The 22,063-nt window shown below is 43.1% G+C and overlaps 1 protein-coding gene across 6 annotated transcripts in view; it reads left to right on the top strand.

Annotated features, from left to right (window-relative positions):
- The window catches only part of DPP6 (dipeptidyl peptidase like 6), a 486,229-nt gene that overhangs the window by 399,827 nt on the left and 64,339 nt on the right, over positions 1-22,063 (top strand). For all 6 annotated transcript variants that reach the window (XM_083406243.1, XM_083406245.1, XM_083406242.1 and 3 more), the window contains exon 8: positions 13,735-13,855. In XM_083406243.1, coding sequence (XP_083262369.1) covers positions 13,735-13,855 — 121 coding nt within the window. The remainder of the gene's footprint in view (positions 1-13,734; positions 13,856-22,063) is intronic.

Raw genomic sequence — 22,063 nt, 5'->3', positions numbered from 1 at the left:
AGTGTGACAACAATTGACATTCACACTTCTAAAAATGTGCGGTATATTTCTCCACCCAGGCAATGTGTAGTTTGCATAACAATGTACAATGTACAGTGGTACCTCAGGTTACATACGCTTCAGGTTACAAACTCCGCTAACCCAGAAATACTGCTTCAGGTTAAGAACTTTGCTTCAGGATGAGAACAGAAATCGTGCTCCGGCGGCGCGGCGGCAGCAGGAGGCCCCATTAGCTAAAGTGGTGCTTCAGGTTAAGAACAGTTTCAGGTTAAGAACAGACCTCTGGAACGAATTAAGTACTTAACCCGAGGTACCACTGTATAATGTTAGAAAAACAATATACAAAATTGTGTTCTATCGAGATATTTTGCTATGCAAAAACTGTGTATATTGGGCAAAATTGCATACAGAACACATGTACATTGGAGAAATTAGTTCTAAAACAGGGTTTCCCAACTTGGGTCTCTAGCCATTTTGGAACTACAGTTCCCATCATCCTTGACCATTGGTCCTGTTAGCTAGGGACAAAGGGAGTTTAGTCCAAAAAACAGCTGGAGACCCAGGTTTGGGAAACCCTGCTCTAAAATGTTTGTGCATTTTCATGAGGACTTTTATTTAAAAAACCGATTGAAAACTTCTGTGGAAATGTAGACAACTGAACTTAAGATTAGAGGAATGAGAAACTGAGAGTTACCAACAATGACAGATTTGGTCATCCCTAATAGTTGCTGAATGAACACCTGCTAAGGGCTAAAGAGCTGCGTTCTCAACCGAGTCACAACAGCTGCCTTCGCCCCAGGTGCATCTAACCCCTGCCTCTTCTTTTTATGGGCATCAGCATTCCAAAGACAGGGACGGATATCTCTTCCATGATGCTGCTGTCCTTTAAAGTGAGAATTTATGGGATTGCTCGCGGCACCATCTACACACAAAGCATGTGTTCTACCACTGAATTGCTAGAGGCACGGACTCTTACGTCTGGACCGCAAGGCGGCAGCGGCACTTCTGACACTTCTCATTCATTATATTTTTCACTGACTTGAACTCAGGCCTGTGGGTTTCAATGAGTCTGAGGAAGTTGTACAGGGCAGTATTTGGAAGTGGGGAAGAGCCTCATGAAAGGCTCTTTGGTTGCCGATTTCAATCCAGCCCGCTCTTTCGATTTGTGCATGAACATAAACCTGGCGGGTGTGTTTGTTTTTGAGCCGGGTTTCCACAGAGCCCGCACCATTAACTTTCCACAATTCAATTCTCTCATCTCTTTTCATTTGCGGTGACATCTGAGTCAAAATTAAGCTGCAGTCTGCTATGTGTCATTAGGCTGGTTTAGGTGACTTGTAGGAGGCGAGCAGGAAGTCAGGAATGGAGAATATCATAATCATTAATAGCCATACCTATCTGTTCATTTGGAGGAGACGTCAAAGGGATAGTCTCAAGAGAAATAATCCATTAAGCAATTGGGAAAGGGGAGTCTGTCAGGGCAAAGGAGGAATCTCATTATGGCTACTCTTAGCTTGAGGAAGATGTGAGGAGCCTAGAATTTTGCATAACACCTAAAATGATAGTTTTCAGACTCTGTGCTAGGGCGGGCAGCCTATGATAAGGTTACCAGACATCCCCATTTCCTGGGGACTGATTTACAAATCAGTCCCCTGACAAAATCCATCTATTTAGTAGGGAGTTGAAAAGTGTCGCCGGATTCACTGAAAAAAATCTGGTAACTTTAGCCTATGGCAGTCCAGAAGATGCTTAACTACAACTCCCATCATCCTTGACTATTGGCCATGCTGATTGGGGCTGAAACTTGAGGTCTAGCACCATCTGGAGGCCTCAGGCTCCCCAACCTGTTTTAAGGAAGCATATGTTCTAAAGAAGCATATATTTGGTGAAAAGATCAGAAATGGCAGACAAGCTTCCTGACAGCTGTACCGTTAACTGCCAAAGTTCATTTATTTTTATTTATTTGTTTCATAAAATTTATGTACCACTTGATTGTTAAAAAAAAAAAAACACTTCAAAGCAGGTTACAAAAAGATAAGACAGTAAAATCAAGAAAAAACAAAACGTTACTTTAAAACATACAAAAGTTAATATACTAAAAAAGAATAAAATTGCCTCAGCTTTCTAAGCACCTAAGGTAGGCTTGTCTAAACAAGAATGTTTTTAGCAGGCACCAAAAAGTGTAAAGTGAAGCCGACTGGTTGAGCTCAATAGGCAGGGAGTTCCAATGTTTACACCCTGCCACACTAAACGACCGAGTTCTTACAAAAGTTCTTACAAAGTTCTCATTTCTTGGTTCAGATTATGAATTTATTATGCAGTGGTCATTGCATGTGTTAATAATATAACATCACTTACTCAACAAGTTTGTCTGCAATTACAGATGGAGAACAGATGTGGTTTTAAGTCTCTTTTTCCTCCCACCCCACCTCACTAACCTGAGCTCAAAGCAAGTGAGCCCAAAGAATTGTTTTTAAATCTCTAGGAATCAGGGATATTGAGGCTCCGGCAGTATAATAAGGTGCAGGCAGCATTACAGGTCCATTTGGAACTCTCAGAAATAAATCATAATTTAGTCCTGGAACTGTCCAGTGGTGCTCATAATTGCTGACCCAGTTCTGCATCTAGCTGAAGGGAGCCAAGCTCAGCACGGCTGCAAATGTAGTGCGTCCATCACCGCCAACTTTCCCATACAATGTGCAGCTGCACAGGAGTGTCGTTTGCACTCCAGGGTGCACTCTGGATTCATGCAAGTCCTAAGGCAAGGCTAAGGAAACTTGGCTGTCAGTTGGCATGGATTGAGCGCCAAGCTAGACACAGTGTTAGTTTTATGAATATAATTAAATTGCCCACTTTTAAATAGCAGCATTGGGATGGAGGAGGGGGGGGGAATCAGGGCACATAAACCTTCCTTCCCCCACACTGTGGTCTGATGAAAATGCCCATGCTATTCTCCCCCAAGAGAAGCTTTTGTCAGCCTCTCACCCAGACACTGTGGTGTCGATCTTCATATTCCGCTCCCTAGCAGCCACTAATGCATCACCGAGTAAACGGAGAAAACATTGCAAGTGTGTACCTGGACTCGCCAGCACTTGTGTATGTCCATATATACACTGCTGAGAGCTTTAGGATATTTTGCTGGCATTATGACGTGTGTTTGTTATGGATGTTGTTTTCCGCTGCTCCAGAGAAGCGGACACGGAGCAATGGATCCAAACTACAAGAAAGAAGATTCCACCTAAACATTAGGAAGAACTTCCTGACAGTAAGAGCTGTTCGACAGTGGAATTTGCTGCCAAGGAGTGTGGTGGAGTCTCCTTCTTTGGAGGTCTTTAAGCAGAGGCTTGACAACCATAAGTCAGGAGTGCTCTGATGGTGTTTCCTGCTTGGCAGGGGGTTGGACTCGATGGCCCTTGTGGTCTCTCTTCTAACTCTATGATTCTATGATTCTGTGTGTTAACCTTATGCCCACAAGAAGCCCTCACACAAAGGAATAAAGAAAGCTTGGTTTATTATATGAAATAAGACTGATGATATATACCGGTAAATGCTGCTCCAGACCACAAAGTTACAATCTAAGCAGGTAGCAAATCCTGCACTACATTCACACCTTGATTAAAGAGTTAAAGAACCCCTAACTTGTTCTAAAAGGCCTACAGAAATGTGAGCGTGGCAATTTTGCCATAAACCCACACTAGGAATGGAAAGAGGGGTGAAGAGGAAAGTATACCTGTCCTTAAAGTGAAGCTTTGGAGGTAAGTGCTGTCCTGTTGGAACTAGAAGAGGTAGCCAACTACTGGAAAATCTGGAATTTTAATAATGTTCTTGGCTAATGCCTCCTTAGTAGGAGGGGATTTGAGATGAGCAATTTTCTGTCTTTCCCTCAGAGTTCCTGCCCATTTCTGACCTTGCTCATCCTGGTGAGAAAAGGACAGAAAACTTCCCATCCTGTTTTGCTTAACGAAAGGGTGAGACTTTGATAGCGAGCCATTATCTGAAACCAGGCCTCATAGCAGTGCTGTTATGGGTTCTTCATCTCTCCCTTGGCTTGAACTTGTTGAGTCATCCCGCCAGAGGTTGCCTAGCAGGACTCCCAGGGCTTCATTATTTATGCTAACCACGGAGCCATCTTCTCTCCTTATTCTAATGTCCCGTTAATGTAATAAAATATTATCAATGAAGCAGCATGTTTCATTTCACATGAAGAGATCTAATTTACAGTGGTGCCCTACATAAGCATCAGTGATATTAGGTTACAGAATACAAGATAATCCATCATGCAGAATTTAAAAGCACAATTCAGGGTTCATAATAAAGGACACATTTGCTGATACATACTTTAAGTAATATAACAAGGCAGCTATCATTTAAAATGACTACCTTAGAAGCCTGGGATGCAAAATTGTATCCAGCCAATATTCTATTCCGTCGCATTGAAAGGCTCTTTTTAGTTCTGCAAGGCAGCTGAAATGAGCTGCAGCGATTTCTTTAAAAGTGTCTAAATTATTGCAGCTGCTTGGTTGCAAAACCCAAGTTATAGTTCTGAAGAGAGTGTGTACATTCGCTGGGGAGAGGAGCAGGGGGCCGCTTTCAAAATATAAATGTGCTCTAGGATGTATTTATAATGCTCAAATGACTGAGCCATGCAAAGGAGGCCTCACAATCAGTGTTACAATGACATCTGAAAAGTAGATGGAGAGTACAAGAATGAAACATCTTTTCTTCAGTGTCTGCTCCGAAAGGAGGAATTTTTGAGTTAGAGTACCATAAAATTATTCTTGCCACATCTCCTTCATATATATTGAGTTTGGCGGCTTACAATTTTCACAGAATAAGCTTGAAATCATATACAAGAGAGCGTTCTAGTTTTAAAGAGGATATGAGTTACTCTCGCAAACAAACACCTTTTCCACAACTCACCCACATTACAGTGTAAGCACAATTAAGGCAAGCTGTTAGAACTGGTTGGAATACTGTAGCAGACACATCCTCAGCAAGTAATGTCAGCCTTAATACATACAGGAAGAAGCCATAGCTTAGTGGCTAAAGCAGAGGTTTTCAGTCCTTTTGAGTCCACGGCTCCCTTGACCAACTACAGTGGTGCCCCGCAAGACGAATGCCTCGCAAGACGGAAAACCTGCTAGACGAAAGGGTTTTCCGTTTTGGAGGTGCTTCACAGGACGAATTTCTCTATGGGCTTGCTTCGCAAGACGAAAATGTCTTGCGATTCCTGGGGGTTTTTTTCGCTCCCCACCCCCTTTTTCTAAGGCACTAAGCTGCTAATAGCCTTTTAGCAGCTAATCCGCTGATCCCTTAAGCCTTTAATAGCCGCTAAACCGCTAATAGCGCTAATCCGGTAATCCGCTAATGGGCTTGCTTCGCAAGACGAAAAAACCGCTAGACGAAGAGACTCACGGAACGGATTCTTTTCGTCTTGCGAGGCACCACTGTACATTCTTTCTGCAGCATCCCTGTGGGGCTCAGGAATCCAGTTGTGTCACCCTTTGCCTGCAGAGCTGGCAGCCTCTCACCCTTTTTTGAACACCCTCCCTTGTGGAGTGTTCCTTCAGCTTCCTCTCCCCTCTGCTTGGAAGTTCTCTGGGCAGCCACTACTGCCGCCCCTGGCTTCTGAGCTGTCCCCCTGCCCCAAAGAGAGCGACCTCCTCACACTGCCGCCCAGGGACCTGAGAAGCACCCCCTGGCCAGCCCCGGATGCACCATTCACCTGGAGAGCTTGTAGCCAGGGCTGCTGCAACAAACAGCTATGTAAGCCTTTGGGAGGCCAAGACACAAGAGGGCATCAGAGGAGGGAAGGAAGGAAAGAGGGACAGAGGCCAGTGTTGCCCACCATCATTCAAGGCACCCCAGGTTGCCACGACACAGTGGTTGAAAACCACTGGGCCAAAGCATTTCTTCTGCAAATATTAAGGTTTCAATCTCAGACCCTTCAATCTCCAGTTAAGAAGCTGAGACCCGACAATAATTCTTTAAATAATTCAAAGTGGTTTCAGTAAGATTACCCTTTACATAGCATGGACATGGACATATCTCCCTGATGCTTCTGGTCAAACAGGTATCTGAAATAACATACAATGCAGCACCTGTTTACCAGATGCAAAAATGGGATAACATACAACATCTCCTTCTGCTTGCCTTCAGTTTTGGGAGTGCGGAGGGGGTCTCCAGCCTCAGATTGTGTTGCTGAGAAATATTTCTTGCTTTATTCCAGTCCAGGCCTAGATGGTTCCAGTGGCAAGATTCTGTGTAAATTACACCTTCAGAAAGGTCTGTGGGGTAGCTCTGATGGGACTGTACCACTTAAGGAATGTGAGAAAGGGGCTGCATATTTTGAGTGACCTCCTGCAACTGGAGGTTTCTCATTCAGTATTCTTCCTGCTTTGCCACTCATATATGCTTTGAGAGTTTCTGTTGATGGAGGCCTGCAAATGTGCCATTAGTACGTTCGAAAATGTCGTTGGTTTTCATATGTGAAATCTATAGGGGAAACCCTGAAAAGGAAGATTGTCTAAACATTGTGCAGAACAAGACACAGGCTGCACCAGCTTTGCCTGATACAAATTATGGAGCATTTCACAATTATGGTGACCTTGCAGAGCCTGTTTTGAAATACTTGAAACTAATTATTCCACTAACCTGATTTGCTAGTTTCCAGAAGCAGAGTCAGACATGAAGATCTCTTTTTTAAGAATAGCACATGGCCACCATAATAGGGAAATTGGACTTCTGTTTTACTTTTCCAGATATAATCTAATTTTAAATGTTCGCATTAGTGTGTAGTACATATATAGAGTATCTTGCACTGCGGTCCTCAGCATGGTTTCTTGCTAGTCCCAGTGAACTGAATGGCTTTTACTCCTATGTAAGTGTTATTAGAACTGCAAACTTTAATGACTCCCTTTCATCTAGGGCAGATACCCACATACGTGAATCTCCTTTCTGTTGCTGTGTATTAAAACTGATTTCCTCCAACTGGAAATCCTTCTGCCAGGCTTTGTCCTTTCATGGCATGAGCCCATTTAGAGCTTATGCACATGCCCATTCTTTGGCATTGACACTGAATGTGTCTCTGTGAATATGCCATCCACCCTCCAAATCTTCCAATGATTATATTGTGCTATATCAGGTTGCTGTATGAGATTTAAAATTTCTTGATATAGTAGTACACATCTCTTTGCTGATATGTGTTTATGGATACACACTCCTAACACTTTGTTGGGAGTGTTTAGGGAAGCTTTTAATGTTTAATAGGTTATTGTATTTTAGTGTTTTGCTGGAAGCCACCCAGAGTGGCTGGGGAAACCCAGCCAGATGGGCGGGGTATAAATAATCTATTATTATTATTATTATTATTATTATTATTATTATTATTATTATTTATTAGGGTTCTAGTCAACTAATTTTTACTCAGAGTAGACTCGTTTAAATTAATACCCTTGAGCTAGTCATGTCGATTAATTTCAATGGGACTTAACACTGAATTCCTCACATGGCAACAGGGATCCGGTAACTCCCTGGAGCTGTTTGTCACGGCAAGGGCTATAATTTCTGTCATAAAGGTATGGCTTTATTTGTGTCTGTCTTGAAGATTCAGGAATTGCAAATAAGTTCCGGCTACCTCTTCTGAAGTCTCTCCTTTAGCTTGTTTTTACAGTGGTACCTCTGGTTATGAACTTAATTCGTTCTGGAGCGCCGTTCTTAACCTGAAACCATTCTTAACCTGAGGTATCACTTTAGCTAATGGGGCCTCCCGCTGCCGCCGAGCAATTTCTGTTCTCATCCTGAGGTAAAGTTCTTAACCCAAGGTACTATTTCTGAGTTAGCAGAGTCTGTAACCTGAAGCGTCTGTAACCTGAAGCGTCTGTAACCTGAAGCGTTTGTAACCCAAGGTACCACTGTACTTCCCAGTTACCAGAGTCTGTAACCCAAAGTGTTTGTAACCTGAGGTACCACTGTATTTCAGCGGAGCCTTAGTGGTGATGGGAGCTGATAAAGTGACTGGGATCACAGCTCTGGGGAAGGGGCAGTAACCCTTCTCTCTCCTGCTATTTTCCTGGAGACCACCACAATAGAGGTACCTATTGGGGATGGCTACAGTGGGTGGCGCTGTGGGTAAAAGCCTCAGCACCTAGGGCTTGCCGATCAAAAGGTCAGCGGTTCGAATCCCCGCGGCGGGGTGCGCTCCCGTTGTTCGGTCCCAGCGCTTGCCAACCAAGCAGTTCGAAAGCACCCTTAAGTGCAAGTAGATAAATAGGTACCACTTTATAGCGGGAAGGTAAACGGCGTTTCCATGTGTGGCTCTGGCTCGCCAGAGCAGCTTCGTCACACTGGCCACGTGACCCGGAAGTGTCTCCGGACAGCGCTGGCCCCCGGCCTTTTGAGTGAGATGGGTGCACAACCCTAGAGTCTGTCAAGACTGGCCCGTACGGGCAGGGGTACCTTTACCTTTACCTTTTAACCTTGGTCCATCCAGGTGATGCTGTGTCAGTAATTTCATTCCCCATTGCTGATGTAACATGATATCCATGTTTACATTCCTGTACGAGAACGGAAGTAAACTTCTGTAACTTCCGCTCTTTGTTCTTTCTGCTCTCACGCAGAGGAGACGTGTGTGAAGCACTCGGCTCACACTAGCTATGCTTTGTTGTTTTAATTTACCGTAAAGAAATAAAGAAATTCGGGATGCTACATATCTGAACAGTCTGCTTCCTGCTGAAACTCTGCTGCAGCCTGGGGTTTTTCTACCACCCCCTCACAGGGGGGGCTGGCAACATGCTGGTCTACAACTCCTATCAACCCTGAACATTGGCCATGCTGGTTGGCACGGGTGGTGGTTGGACAATCCCTCCTCTAACGCATGTTTTAAGATGTTGCCCTGACAATGTTAACCACTGGTTTCATGGACCACAGCTGTCCCATTTTTCCTTGCATGGGGTTGCTCCATACTCCATACTCCCAAGGATTTGATGGAGAGAGCAGTGGTACCCTTTAAACTTTATCCCAGCCATACAAGATCCTCTTATCTGTGATTAGACCTCATTCAGCCAAGGCCTGCATCTGAATGACTCATCTGTATTGGGTGATGACATGGGTTTTCACATAAAACGTATCTTTCTTTAGAGGGGAATAGAGGAAGTAATGGACTATTATTCAGCATGCATAACATAATGAGAACCAAATGCCTCTTAAAAGTTATATTGCCTGTAATTCATATAATATATTGGCCAGTTCCAAGAATTAAAGCTATTTTGGGATACGTCTGTCCCCTTTTCGATGTCAAAATGATCAAAGCAGTTAAAATGTTAGGAGCATATTTCATGAAACATCTCAAAATGTATTTGTCATGGGTACCCTGAAGAATATAAACCCATTTATGTTGATAGACATCAAAAGTTTAAATGCTTTTAAACATGTTCCAGCTACGGCTTCCCATGGCATCTTGATTGCTGCTTTATTTTCCTTATGGGTTGCCTACAAGATGCTGGACTTGTTCAGATGTTATGCAAAGCCGTATTATCACTTCCATTTTAAAATATATTATTATTATTATTATTATTATTATTATTATTATTATTATTATTATATTTATTTATTTATTTATTGTTTGTTTGTTTGTTTATACCCTGCCCATCTGGCTCGGTTTCCCCATCCACTCTGGGCAGCTTCCAACAAAAGATTAAAAATACATTAAAACATCAGTCATTTAAAACTTCCCTAAAAAGGGCTGCCTTCAGAAGTCTTCTAAACCTCAGATAGTTGTTGATCTCCTTGACATCTGGTGGGAGGGCGTTCCACAGGGCGGGCGCCACTACCAAGAAGACCCTCTGCCTGGTTCCCTGTAGCTTTGCTTCTCATAGTCTGCCAGAAGGCCCTCAGCGCTGGACCTCAGCATCCGGGCAGAACGATGGGGGTGGAGACGCTCCTTCAGGTATACTGGGCCATAACAATTGTAATAATTACAATTATTTTAATCTCACCCTTGATCAAAATTCCGAGTAGCTTGCATGGTCTTCCCACTCTGCTTTTATCCTCACAACAACCCTGTGCAATGGGGTAGGCTGAGATATGGTGGATCCAAGGTCATCCAATGAGCTTCGTGGCTTAGGAGGACTCTAAGAAGGAATATAGGAATATAGGAAACTCCCTTATATATGGATAGATTGTTTGTTCACCCAGCCTCGTATTGTCCACTCTGATGGGAAGCAGCTCTCCAAGGTCTTAAGGTTAGATAGTGCTTTTCCCCCCCAGAGATGCTTTTTTTTTTTTATGTAAAGATTTTCTTGTTTTACAGAAGTATGTGTAACATCTCTCGTATTTTTTCCATGTAACATTTTTACAAATCAGTTTCATTTGTTGAGACATTGGGGGGTGGAGGGGGGGAAGATGGGGGGGCCAGGTGGCGATGTTTCTATTTTGCTTAATGTATGTAGGGTTTGGTGTCAGCGTTGCTCGTGCTGGTTCTCTGCTGTTCATTTGTGTTTCTTTGGTGGTGAGAGAGATTGGGATCAGCCTAGGGTGTGGTTGGTTGTTTGTGATTGGCTGTGGTGATCTTTGTTTTCATGTGTGAGTGGGGTGGGTGGGTGTTTTGGATCAGGTTAGCCATATTGATTTGTATGCTGTTGGTGGATTCTTGTCATTGTCTTATTGGGCTGTGTATGTGATAAAGGGGAGCCATAACGGGGTAAAGGCATCTTCTTCTGTTTGTCCCCGTGTCAGTTTGAGTTTATTGGTTAATTTTTCTAGTAGGGCTGTTTCCCATACTATTTGGTACCATTGGTCCATGCTTACTCCTGACAGGTCTCTCCAGTGTCTGGTTATGGTGTTTCTGGCTGCTGAAAGTAGGTGGATTATGAGCGTTTTGTGGTGTAAATGGGCATTGTTGTCTTGGAAGATGTTTAGTAGGGCCAGTTCTGGGGTGATGTCTAATACTTGCTCAGTTATTTTACATATTTCTCGTATGGCTGTTGTCCAGAATAGTTGGATTTTGGGGCACTCCTACCACATGTGGAGGTATGTGCCTGTGGAGGTGCACCCTCTCCAGCATTTTGGTGAGGTTCCTGGGCGTATTAGCGCTAGGTTAGATAGTGCTTTTAACAAAACTTATTTATTTATTCCAATAAATTTATATACCACTTGATTGTAGAAAAAACTCAAAATGGTTTGCAAAAAAAGATAAATCTATTACTAAACAAAATTACAACCGTAATTAAAAACATACGTAAGGTTAAAATCGTTATATAATAGACTAAAACAAATTAAAACTTTATAAACATCTGGGTAGACTTGTCTAAGTAAGAATGTCTCCAGCAGGCTCCGAAAGTGCTAATTGAGCTTATTAATTGGAGGTAGTTGGGATTAACTGTGGCATCTTCTGCAGGTAAAAGATGTCCTCTACTACTGAGCTACAGTTCCGCCCCTCTAAACACTACATTATCCTGTTTCTCTGGTTTTATTCTGTGTGCCTCACCATACTTTTAATATCTAGGTAAGAAGATGGGGTTTGAAAGAGAGGAAAGAGGAAATTATTTCATGTATGCCGTGGCTTATTTTCTCCCATCAAGCATCAATTGGACACAGCTCTTTTTAATGCCTTTTTTTAAAAAAAAAACTCCACAAAGATTTGAAATATGTAAAAACAAAGTTAAAAATTTCACTGTAATTTTTGTAGCCTTAGGCAAACTTGCTGGAACAGCTGCTGAAATTAAATTTGGATCTCTCTTCACTTTGAGAATCATTCCAGCTCTTCTCTGGTTGAAATGCTCACACTGTTATAGTACAGGAAATCTGAGTGAAAAGCAAATCTAATTTCCTTCTCTTGCCTCTTTTGTAAGCAAGACGTGGGGAACTCTGCAGCTTTATCATTGGGGCAGAGGCCTAACTTTATGTCTTCGGATGTCCAATATCCAAACCTTGAGCATCTACTGAAAGTCGTACATGATGCAGCCTTAAATCTAAATGTTTTGATGTTGACGTGCCTGTTTATTGCATATAGCCCTGGAGCCTTAAATTGGAGAGGTATTGCAAATTTATTATTTGTAAAATGAGTGTACATTTTCTGCAACAAGAATCAACTGCATTGATTTATACTGTTGGTATTAGGAATCACAGCATTTAGTCAAAGAGGAGGACAGAAAAGTGAGCCAACAGGTGAATCCTGACTGGCTTAATTGCTAATCAGATCCTGTTTTTGTTATTTTTATTTTATTTTTGCTGCAGGCCTTCTTATATAGAAGTAAATGACCAGAATAGGCGTAGTCAATCTATAACAAATAATACCTATAACAATAATCTTTTTATTTTCATTGATTTATTAATCACCTTTTAAACCACTACCTCAATATAATTAAAGACACAAAGACAACAGATACACTTAAAACAAGATTAAAACCCTAATAAGAGGACGCTTGTTTATACAGCTGGAGATGTGCTGCAAAAATTATTCTGATGGTGGGCCTTGGTCTGATCTTGCAAGATGCTTGTGAACAGGGCCAGATTTAGGTTTGATGAGACCCTAAGCCAGGGGTCAGCAAACTTTTTCAGAAGCCACAGCCACAGCTGTCACTGTCCGCCCAGATGCATCCACAGCTTTTGATTGGCTGCAGGAGCTTCCTGCAGCCAGTCAGAAGCTGTGCCGCATTGCAGAAGTCAGTCTCCATGCGGCAGGGCTTCTGCGCCACGCCTGTTTAGCATGGGGACTGACCGAGCGGGCAGCAGGGTCCGCAAGGTTTGTGGGCCAGATTAACGAGCCCAGTGGGCCGTATCCGACCTGCAGGCCTTGGTTTGATAAACTCTTCTCTAAGCTACTGAAGATAATGGGGCCCTTTATATGTCCATATGTCCTTTGCCAACAACAAATTACTTTCAATGGGAAAGCGTGCCTTGGTTTTGGAACGCTTTGGTTTTGGGACAGACTTCTGGAACAGATTAAGTTTGAGAACCAAGGTACCACTGTATATAGAAATGAGCGAACCAGTGATATTTTAGGGAGCAGGCTAGCAGGCGGGGCCATTACTTACATCATAGGAGCCTACGCAACACAAAACACTGTTGCTGTATGTAGGTTTTATTTTATTTGTTTTTTATATTATATTTCGGAAATGTACATCCAGGTTTTTTTCTTTAATTTTTTTTTTGGGGGGGTCCAAGGGAGTGGGGCCCTAAGCTATAGCTTGTTCAGCTTATACGTACATCCGGCACTGCTTGTGAAGTGGAGTTCTTTTGCAGCCTGAGATCCTTTCTCTTGAAGATGCTGCGGACTTATCCTGGAAATTTCTGCATGAAAAACATACGAACTTTTGCCTTTCCCATTGTTTACTAAATGATTATCATTTCTGCTAAATCAGAGGTACCAGAACTGAACCACGAATTTCTGCATGCAAAGTACATTTTCTGCCACTAAGCAAAAACCCCTTCCTCAAACCACATCTCTAGTTTTGATTCAGAAAAGGGTGCGTTATGGATAACACTTTGCTTCAAAGAGTTGCTCAGGGAGCAGATTTCCCTAGGGGCAGCCTTCTCCATCGCAGTGGGGCGTCAGTGATGGTGCAAGGCAGAACTTCCTCTATTGTGGAACTCGGACAGGGATGGGGGAGACCTCATAGCAACACAAAAAGTGGCTCCCCTTATTTCCATGAGTGTACTGTACTCGTGATCACAGTTGAGTTTTATTTGTTGGACCATAATAACCTATTGGTTCTCTCTTATGTTTCTGTGCAGATATTTATCTTTGAGAACAACATCTACTACTGTGCCCATGTGGGGAAGCAGGCCATCCGCGTGGTCTCCACTGGGAAAGACAAGGTTATTTTCAATGGACTCAGCGACTGGCTGTATGAAGGTAGGATGGGAAGTTTTAAAAGCACTGCCGGCCCTTGAGTGTTTCCAATGGGCCTGTCTGTTGACTACATGCACACAGAGAGAATGGGGGGTATTTAATGAATGATCCCGAGCAAAAGCTGTAGTTTTCTGTGAAAGGCAGAGCTTCCCGGACACCCTTGAATTCTACTTAGGGGCTTCATGACACATCAATCTAGAAGTATCATTCCACTCTGGTCCCTCATTACAATTCTGAATATTCTGTGCCCCTTCTGTCTGATTAGCACTGGGTATGCATGGTGTCCTTCCTTAGAGCATTTGGATCTTGTCCATAAACCTCCAGTGGCAAAGGGTGCTGCTAAGTGACACTTACTTTGATATCAAAAAGATTTTGACATTTATATTGAAAAATGTGTGAAGAATCTAATAATAAACTGACCTTTTCCTGGTAAGCTTTTGGGTACTACAGTTGGCCAGTGTGACTGATGAGGTGCTGTAAGATGTTAATTGTGAATACAGTTTTGGCAGCCACTATTTAATAGCTAATTACTTTTTTTATTTAGATGCATGCCTCTCCCAGACACCACTTTTTCTCTCATGGGGCTTTGAAGTAACACAGTGCTTCATTTGGAATGATGCAATCATTCCCCTCAAAGCCTGAGAAAATCGAGAGTAAGTGGATGAAAGGAGAAAAGGATGGGGGAAAGATGGCAAATACGAATATTATATTATATCTGATTTATATCCTACCCTTACTCAGCCGCTCTGAGCCCGGCCTTGGCTGGGGAGGGCGGGGTATAAATAAAAATTATTATTATTATTATTATTATTAAAGTGCTCATAGGGTTATTCCACTTTATCCTCATGGCATCACTGTTTGGTAGGTTAACCTGAGATATGATCATTGGTCCAGCATCCTGCAGTGAGCTTTGAAAATAAGCAAGGATTCCTTTCTCCATGTTCCTGTCCACTGCAGCAGGCTAGCTTTACAAACCTGTCCCTACAGTTATCTGCATCAGAAAGTTTACTTGGTGGATAACTAAATGTCCTCTGAGACTGTATCCTGCCCCTGGAAAACTGCTGATTGAGAGAAATTATAGTGATAGCAAGCTTAGAGGGCAGAGGTTAAGAGGACAGTGTTGCTGACGCCTATTTTTATTCCATTACTGGAATGCTCAAAATGTTCTTTTAACTGTCATTGACTTTCAAGCCAGTCCTTTATGAGGAATTGGCATAGCGAAGCCACATTCATCTGCTGAGATAGCAAAATGGCACTGAGATCCAATGCAGGCTCCTTCCCTAACCCACTTGCCTTCAGATGTCATTGGACTACAACTCCCATCAGCCACGGGCAGCGATCACAGATTAATAGAGTTGTGCGCCAATGATATTTGGAGAGCACCGGGTTGGGGAAGGTTAAAATGCAGCTTGCAGATCCTGTACTGAAGCGGGGGTGTCACTAAAAGTTAGCTGTGGAAAAGGTCACCATCCCATTTTTAATGCTGCTTAAATGAAAGTTGGAGAAACAGGTCCCTTTTCTTTTCAGATGTGATCCGTGTTTAATTAAAGCAAGGCATCACTCAGGTCTTCAGGCTACCTCTCTTCTCTTCCTTTTGGAACACCTGTGGCATTTAGAGTGAATGTGGACGTATGCTTTCATTAAATGATGACTGCAGCATCAGCAGAGGTCCTGGGAAAAGGGCACTGCAGAGCAAGCGCTGCAGACAGTGCTTTCAAATCTCCTTGAATCGCCCAAACACAAGGTCATTTCACCCTTCAAGCTATATTGCTCCCCATCCATCCATCCATCCATTCAACCAGCTTCAGGCCCACTTTGTATATCTAGGGGGATCCAGTCATAAAGGCTTTTCACCCTGGCCTGCCCTAGGGCTGAATCGACAGGGCGAGGGGGCTTTTTAGAAAACCTTTCCCCACACACATACAAAAAGAAGCCACCTTTCAGCAGTCTTTCAAAGCATACAAAGTGGTGAGAAAACATAGGGCCAAAAGGATAGGAAGGTACAACTGTGTTGCCGAGGCAACTAGAAAACGATCCCTACCTTCCAGTGCTGTTTTGCATGGACCATTCAGTCATTCCTCACATCTCCAAAAGTCACCGTTCATCACCTGGTTGCCTCGGGGAAAGGTTTATTGTCCAGTTGCACTATGCTTTTAGGAATAATGGGTTGTATTTAGCTGAGTCCTACTCGGAGCTGTTGTTTTTATCATCCGTCTGCCTCAGGAGACAATGGAGTAGTGCACCTTTGTGGGGATGCACCAATGGAGTAGTGCATCCCCACAATGGGGATGAGGTCAAATTGTTGGAAGGTTGCAGTGCCTGCTGTGGCTGTAGAGATTGATAATGGAGAGGCACCCAATGAAGTTAATGATACTAAGCTAGTCATGTTCATTCATTTGAGTGGGTCTACCCTAAGTAGGGCTGGCACTGGATGTAACCCAATGCAACTGCCTCACAGCCATGCCTCCCCATGCCTTCCTTGTCTTCACACACTGTGCTGGAAGGGCAGTTTCATTGATCCTCACAACACATTGTGGAAAGCCGCAGAATGTTTTAGAAATGCGGGAACATGTTCCCTCCCTTTGAGGGCATCTGCTTGCAGGGCCCTCAGTGATGGAACTAGGTAACTAAATCCAATTGGCTAAATAGCATCACGACATCGTAATGCTCGCCCTCCATTGGCTGAGATCACAAAGTGAGAGCAGAGAACTTAGCAGCAGGGAAGCACCAAAGATGGGGAACAAAGTGGGTAGGTGTAGTCACTCAGAGCTCCCAGCCAGCTGCAGCTGGAAAGAGGGGGAATCAGTTGCTCCTTAACTCGGTCCAGTTTGGAAGTTTGTATTTGTGGTGAGTGCAAATGAGCATCACCACTGAAGAGGTGCATGTCTTTATGCGTAGAATGGAAGCTGGAACGTTGCATGTGGGGACCCCGTTATGTGTATAATGCATGAAAGGAGATATTTATTCATGTGATGGGGAAATATGGCATCAAAGATCATACCCACAGGCTACATTTAATGCACTCTCATGTCAGTCATGGCTTTCCCTCCCCCTGCCCCAAATCCTGGGAACTGTAGTTTGCCGTGTATGCTGAGAATTATAGCTCTGTGAGGGTTTCCCTAACAACTCTCATCTCCCTTGACTACAGTTCCCAGGATTTTTGGGCAGAAGCCACAACTGCTAAAGTGCTTTAAGAGTTCTTGAAATGTGGGCAGCGCATGTGACCGTGTGCCACAAACCCTGCAGTGATTTGCCATTCTGCAGCTCCCCTGAAGCTAGCAGTCCTCTTATTGCCTTCAATGCTTTTGCCCTCTTGATCTGGCAGTCCCTGTGAATTTGCACTCTTGTGTTGTTGCTCTTTTACCCTGCTATCGCTTTAGCAAGTGGCTGTGGCAAGGTGGGTTGCGAACATATGTTCAGCCTTCTCCCCGTCTGTGCCAGCATTGCAGTGCCATATCATCAATGACTATCCTGCGATGAAGTAGACAGCAGCAACAGCACCCTCAGAGGTGCCCTTCCTGTCCCCTTTGTGTTCTTGTTGTTCCTGGAGACAGTTTGCATCACCTTACGCTAGCAGACCAAGGGCTTGCAACCAGCCAAACTTGGCTGTTTGCCGTGGTTCATGATCCGCTTTATGCTTTTCTCCCACGTAGGATGCAAAGATTATTTTTCAAGCTTCCACCTTCAAAAGCAAAGTCAAGCTCCTTTTTTTTGCAGGGGCAGGTGGTAAATATATGCTTGCAAGATCCCAGCTTTCTTTTCTGGGTAAGGTTGCTTTGCATATGCATATTAGAATTTGCAGATTATGGTCCCAACATTACCACCTTGGTGACACAGCAAGGCACTGAGACAGATGGCAAACCCCAAATAGACGGAAGTTGGTTTTTCATCTTTCTTGGAGCACGAGTGCTTTTGTCACAGTAAAGAAAACACGTTCTGGTATTAATCAGACTATCTCCCTTCCTTCCACCCACCCACCTCCCATTTCTTTCGTAAATCCGGAAGCGGATTTAAGGAGTTTTTCTGTTTAAAATGCAGGAGTTCGTTGGGATTCAGACTAATCTTTTTTTGCTTTTGTAAATCCGCCATTGGGTAAACTTTCTTCAAGGTATTATGCTGAACTGTTGACTCCTGATGGTATGGAGGAACAAAAATATATTCAAATCAATCAGCACTGATGTAGTAGCATAATCTACTTAGTGAATTTAGCTGGAAGGTTTGCAAGCTGAGACATAACATGAAAGGATAGATTAAGCCTGGTTTTTGAAGCTAAAATAAACATTAGTATTGCATCTGTACAGTCTGATCTAACTTCTGTTTTCGCAGCAGCATCCTTTGAGTTTTTAGCACAAAAACCAAAGCAACTTCCAAAGAGGGGAATGCAAAGGTCTATAACCACCTGCAGAGTCAGCTCCAGATGTTTGTTTGTTTGTTTGCAATGCACTGTAGAAATCATTTAAATTAGAAGAACAACCTGGTTGGCAGATACTTCAGGCCCCCAGCTTAGTATTGGTGCAAGGGAGAGAGACAAAGGTTTGTTGACCTTCAAGAGGGGTTTTGTGGTAGTAATGCAGACTGCAGGGTGAGCAAAGGGTGGCTATAGATTTTTGCACGTCACCCCAATCTCTGAGCAGTGTGAGATTCAAGGGGTTCCAGATCCATGTAAATTTTATGCAAATCCATATCATCTTCCATCCTTTATTTCTTTTCTTGGTGATCGCATTCCCCTCCTTTTTTACCAGTGTGTAAGTGCCCATGGGGGAATACCAAGTACAGCTGTAGAATAGTGAGAGCTGGGGGAGATCATGGCTGCAATATGGGAAGTTACCCCCCCCCCCTTAGAAAAGAAACTCTGTTCAAGAATAAAAAGCACAGAAAACTCATCCTGCACTGAATTTGGCAGTACAACCTAGGCCCACTCAGATGCAAAGGGATCAGAGCTTGGTGTCTAATGATGAACCACCCAGGCAGTCTTTGTGCAATGTTCCGTGTGCATCCTTATTTTTTTAAAATTGTGGGTACCGTTAGTTTGTCATTGCAAAACAAGCAATTTTGCCCAGAACAATAATTGAGGAAATATACAATTATCTGTACTACTTGCAACCCCATTTATTAAGCAAAATGCAACTTTATGAGCGTCTTTCAGATTAAAGCAAGTCCCAAAATATCCACAACCTAAGTGTGGGTACAGATTTTGTACCTGGCCTAAAAAATCCTGTTGTCAGCACTAATTTTACCCTAACCTTCCATCTCCCAATAGCCACTCGTACCTAGCTGTTGGCAAGATGTGCCTTTCGTAGAGATGCCAGTTCTTTGAGTGGGGATGTAAAAAAGCAGCAATTTCCGTTCCAGCATGTGTCCATCACAGTCATGCTGTTTCCATTCTGCTGCAGTTCAGTTTCTACCAAATGCTATGTTATCCATCTAATTGTCTGCTGTTTAAAGTAACTATTTAAGTAACGTATGTAACTTTCATTCATTTCAATGCAAAGGAAACAAATGTCCAAAAAGCCATTAATTGCATTCACTGGATGACCTAAGAAGAACAAGAATGTGAATGACTGAGATGTTTCAAGTGTTGAGGCCCGCACCTTTAGCGTGCCTCTATAAACAATGTTTAATATTGTAAGTCTTTCACATAAGGGTTCCAACAGCTGAAAACTCTTTACTTCAGAAAACTAACAGGCCCTGCAGATAAATCGAGGTAGGAACTCGGCTATGGAAACCTGCAAAAGAGCCAAAACACAAAGAGATGAATTTTTGTTATTCTCTTTGTAACCTGTTGCTCGGTTAAAAATAATAGAGCTAGTTCAAGAGACCTTGTGACTTACTTAGGATGTGGCACTGGAATGCAAATATCATAAAATCAGTAGCAGCATCAGTTATAGCTTGGTTAAATGAAAATACAGGTTCAAATGCTGAAATGGTGCCCAACAAACATCTCCTTCCATGGTGTTTATGCAAAAAGGCAGCACAGAACGCCCCACTCCTTGAGGCTGCATAAGCACCGGAGTATCTATCATTTAAATATCTTACGCAAAACAGGTGTTTGTACCAACAGTGTGCAATCAGTTCTTTGTCCTTTGCTGCCCTTAGCACCAGGTTGTGTCTCAAGCATCATTACTGTGTCATTTTTGCTCTTAGGGTATGGAACCAGAGGGAAGGAACAAAGAGAGATTACCGTAGCAAAGCAATGGCTTTTCCGTAACCTCTTAATCCTGATCTGTTTCTCTGCCTCACATTATCATTATTTGATATTGCAACTTCGCAGTGACATCTGGTGGAAGAGGCCAGAATCTCACTGTTCTGGTTGTTGAATGTGTCAGAACTGTGCAGTATTATGGCCACATAAGGCCAGCGCTGTCCCTGAATTGTTAGAAAATAATGCAGTAAGGAAATTCGTAATTGGGGTAACAAGATGCAAAGGGCAATGGTGTTCCTAACCCACCCATGCATGGCTGGGGGACATATGACCCTCCTAATGTCCTTGATTCCAGCTCCCATCAGCTCCAGCCAGGCAGTGGTGAGGGATGCTGGGAATAGTCAGCACACAGAATTCAAGCACCTAATGGTTTTCTCACCTCTGCAAAACAAGCCTGCACCTTCTGAAGTTTGCTTTTCTGCACATCTGTTCTTAAAGATTCGGGAGGCTTGTCCCACATTGCATGTAGTCTCCATGCTAATAATCAAGCCTGCTCAGTGTGAAATATTAAAGTGAATATTTAGAATTTCCCACTGCTCTGTTAGTTGCCTGATCCTTTGCCGTGTTTGTCAAGTCAAATAGCTTTAGTTTCAAGCAGCATCTTTTATGTATTTTAGTAAAGGAAACAGACAGGATATTTTTTTATTATTACTATCTATATTTAGTGTACTGTCATATGAAGTATTCATACAGCAGCCTGGGAAAAAAGATCTAAGTGTGCAATTTTAAATTTGGGGACAGCCAAGACTTTTGATGATCTTGCTTCCTGTGCCTTTGGGGATTGATGCACATCCCACTGAAGTAAAGAGCTAAGCTTCCTTTGATTTCAATCATTCCAAATGTCAGCTTCCATTGTAAATTTTAAAATGCTAGGTGCGTGCGTGTGTGCGCGCACACACACATACACACATCAAAGAGCTCCACATCTGATTGAGACCTGATCAACACAAACAGTGCATATGATGGCAAAACTGTTTTCTGGTGGGTACCATTTCAGCTGCAGACCTTTAAGGTGGGGTTCAAATGCACCTCTGAGAAGCACTTACAGCATGCATAGGAACTGAGCTTTACAGAGAGAAGGCTGTGGTTGACCCCTTCTCCGTGATATCTAGATGTTGGCATGCAGATGGGAGTTTATATATGGAAAAGCATTCTGTGATATGATTGCCCATTGACAGTCTGAAGTGGTTTAGTCCAAGAAGAATTTTGTCGCCCCCAAAAGCTGAACACATCTTCTGATGCCCAGTTCATGCCCCACTCCTTTCTGGGCCACATGCTCCAAAGGAAGTGGTTAAATTCTTGATTAAGCCAGCTCCAGTGCTACCATTTTTAAATCTGATGAAACCTAATGCCCTGTAATCTGTACTTATTTATTTATTTTTATATCATGACCTTCCACGGAGCTAAGAGCATGACAGAAATCAAACCAAACTACCGTATTGGCCTGAATACAAGCTGCATCCGAATATAAGCCACACCTTTGAAATTCGGGGGGGGGGGAGAAAAAAGACAATACCCGAATATAAGCCACTCCATTAAAATTCCGCAGGCACTCACACCCATACCATTTTACCATATGTCTGTTTCAGCAGTGATATTATAAAAGCCAATTTTTGTAAAGTCGCAAATTTAAGCCGCATTTTTACTTTTCACGGTCGGAATTGGGGGGGGTGGATGAGGCTTATATTCAGGCCAATATGGTAAATTGAAATGGCCCTTCTTCTGCCTTCATCTTCACAACAACCCAGTGATTCCTACTATTGAGCCTTTAAGGAGACTGTTGGGTTGGGTCTCTTCCAACTCTACAGTCCTATGATTCTAGGTAGATGTAAGTGGGAGATGGCAACTGACCCGAATGGGATTCAAACTCAGCTATTCCCAGGCCAAACCTCTAATCAGCACAGCATATACTGTGGACTGTGGACTGCAGTCACGTCCCACAAACCAAATTTGGCCACCAGACTCATTGAGTGCATTTCCCAGCGCTGCCCTTGGCATCTCAGCATAGA

Source organism: Podarcis tiliguerta, assembly GCF_965153285.1.
Source record: "Podarcis tiliguerta genome assembly, chromosome: 12".
Classification (NCBI taxonomy): Eukaryota; Metazoa; Chordata; class Lepidosauria; order Squamata; family Lacertidae; genus Podarcis; species Podarcis tiliguerta.
Note: the sequence above shows the minus strand (reverse complement) of the source record. Positions and strands in the feature narration are given on the sequence as shown.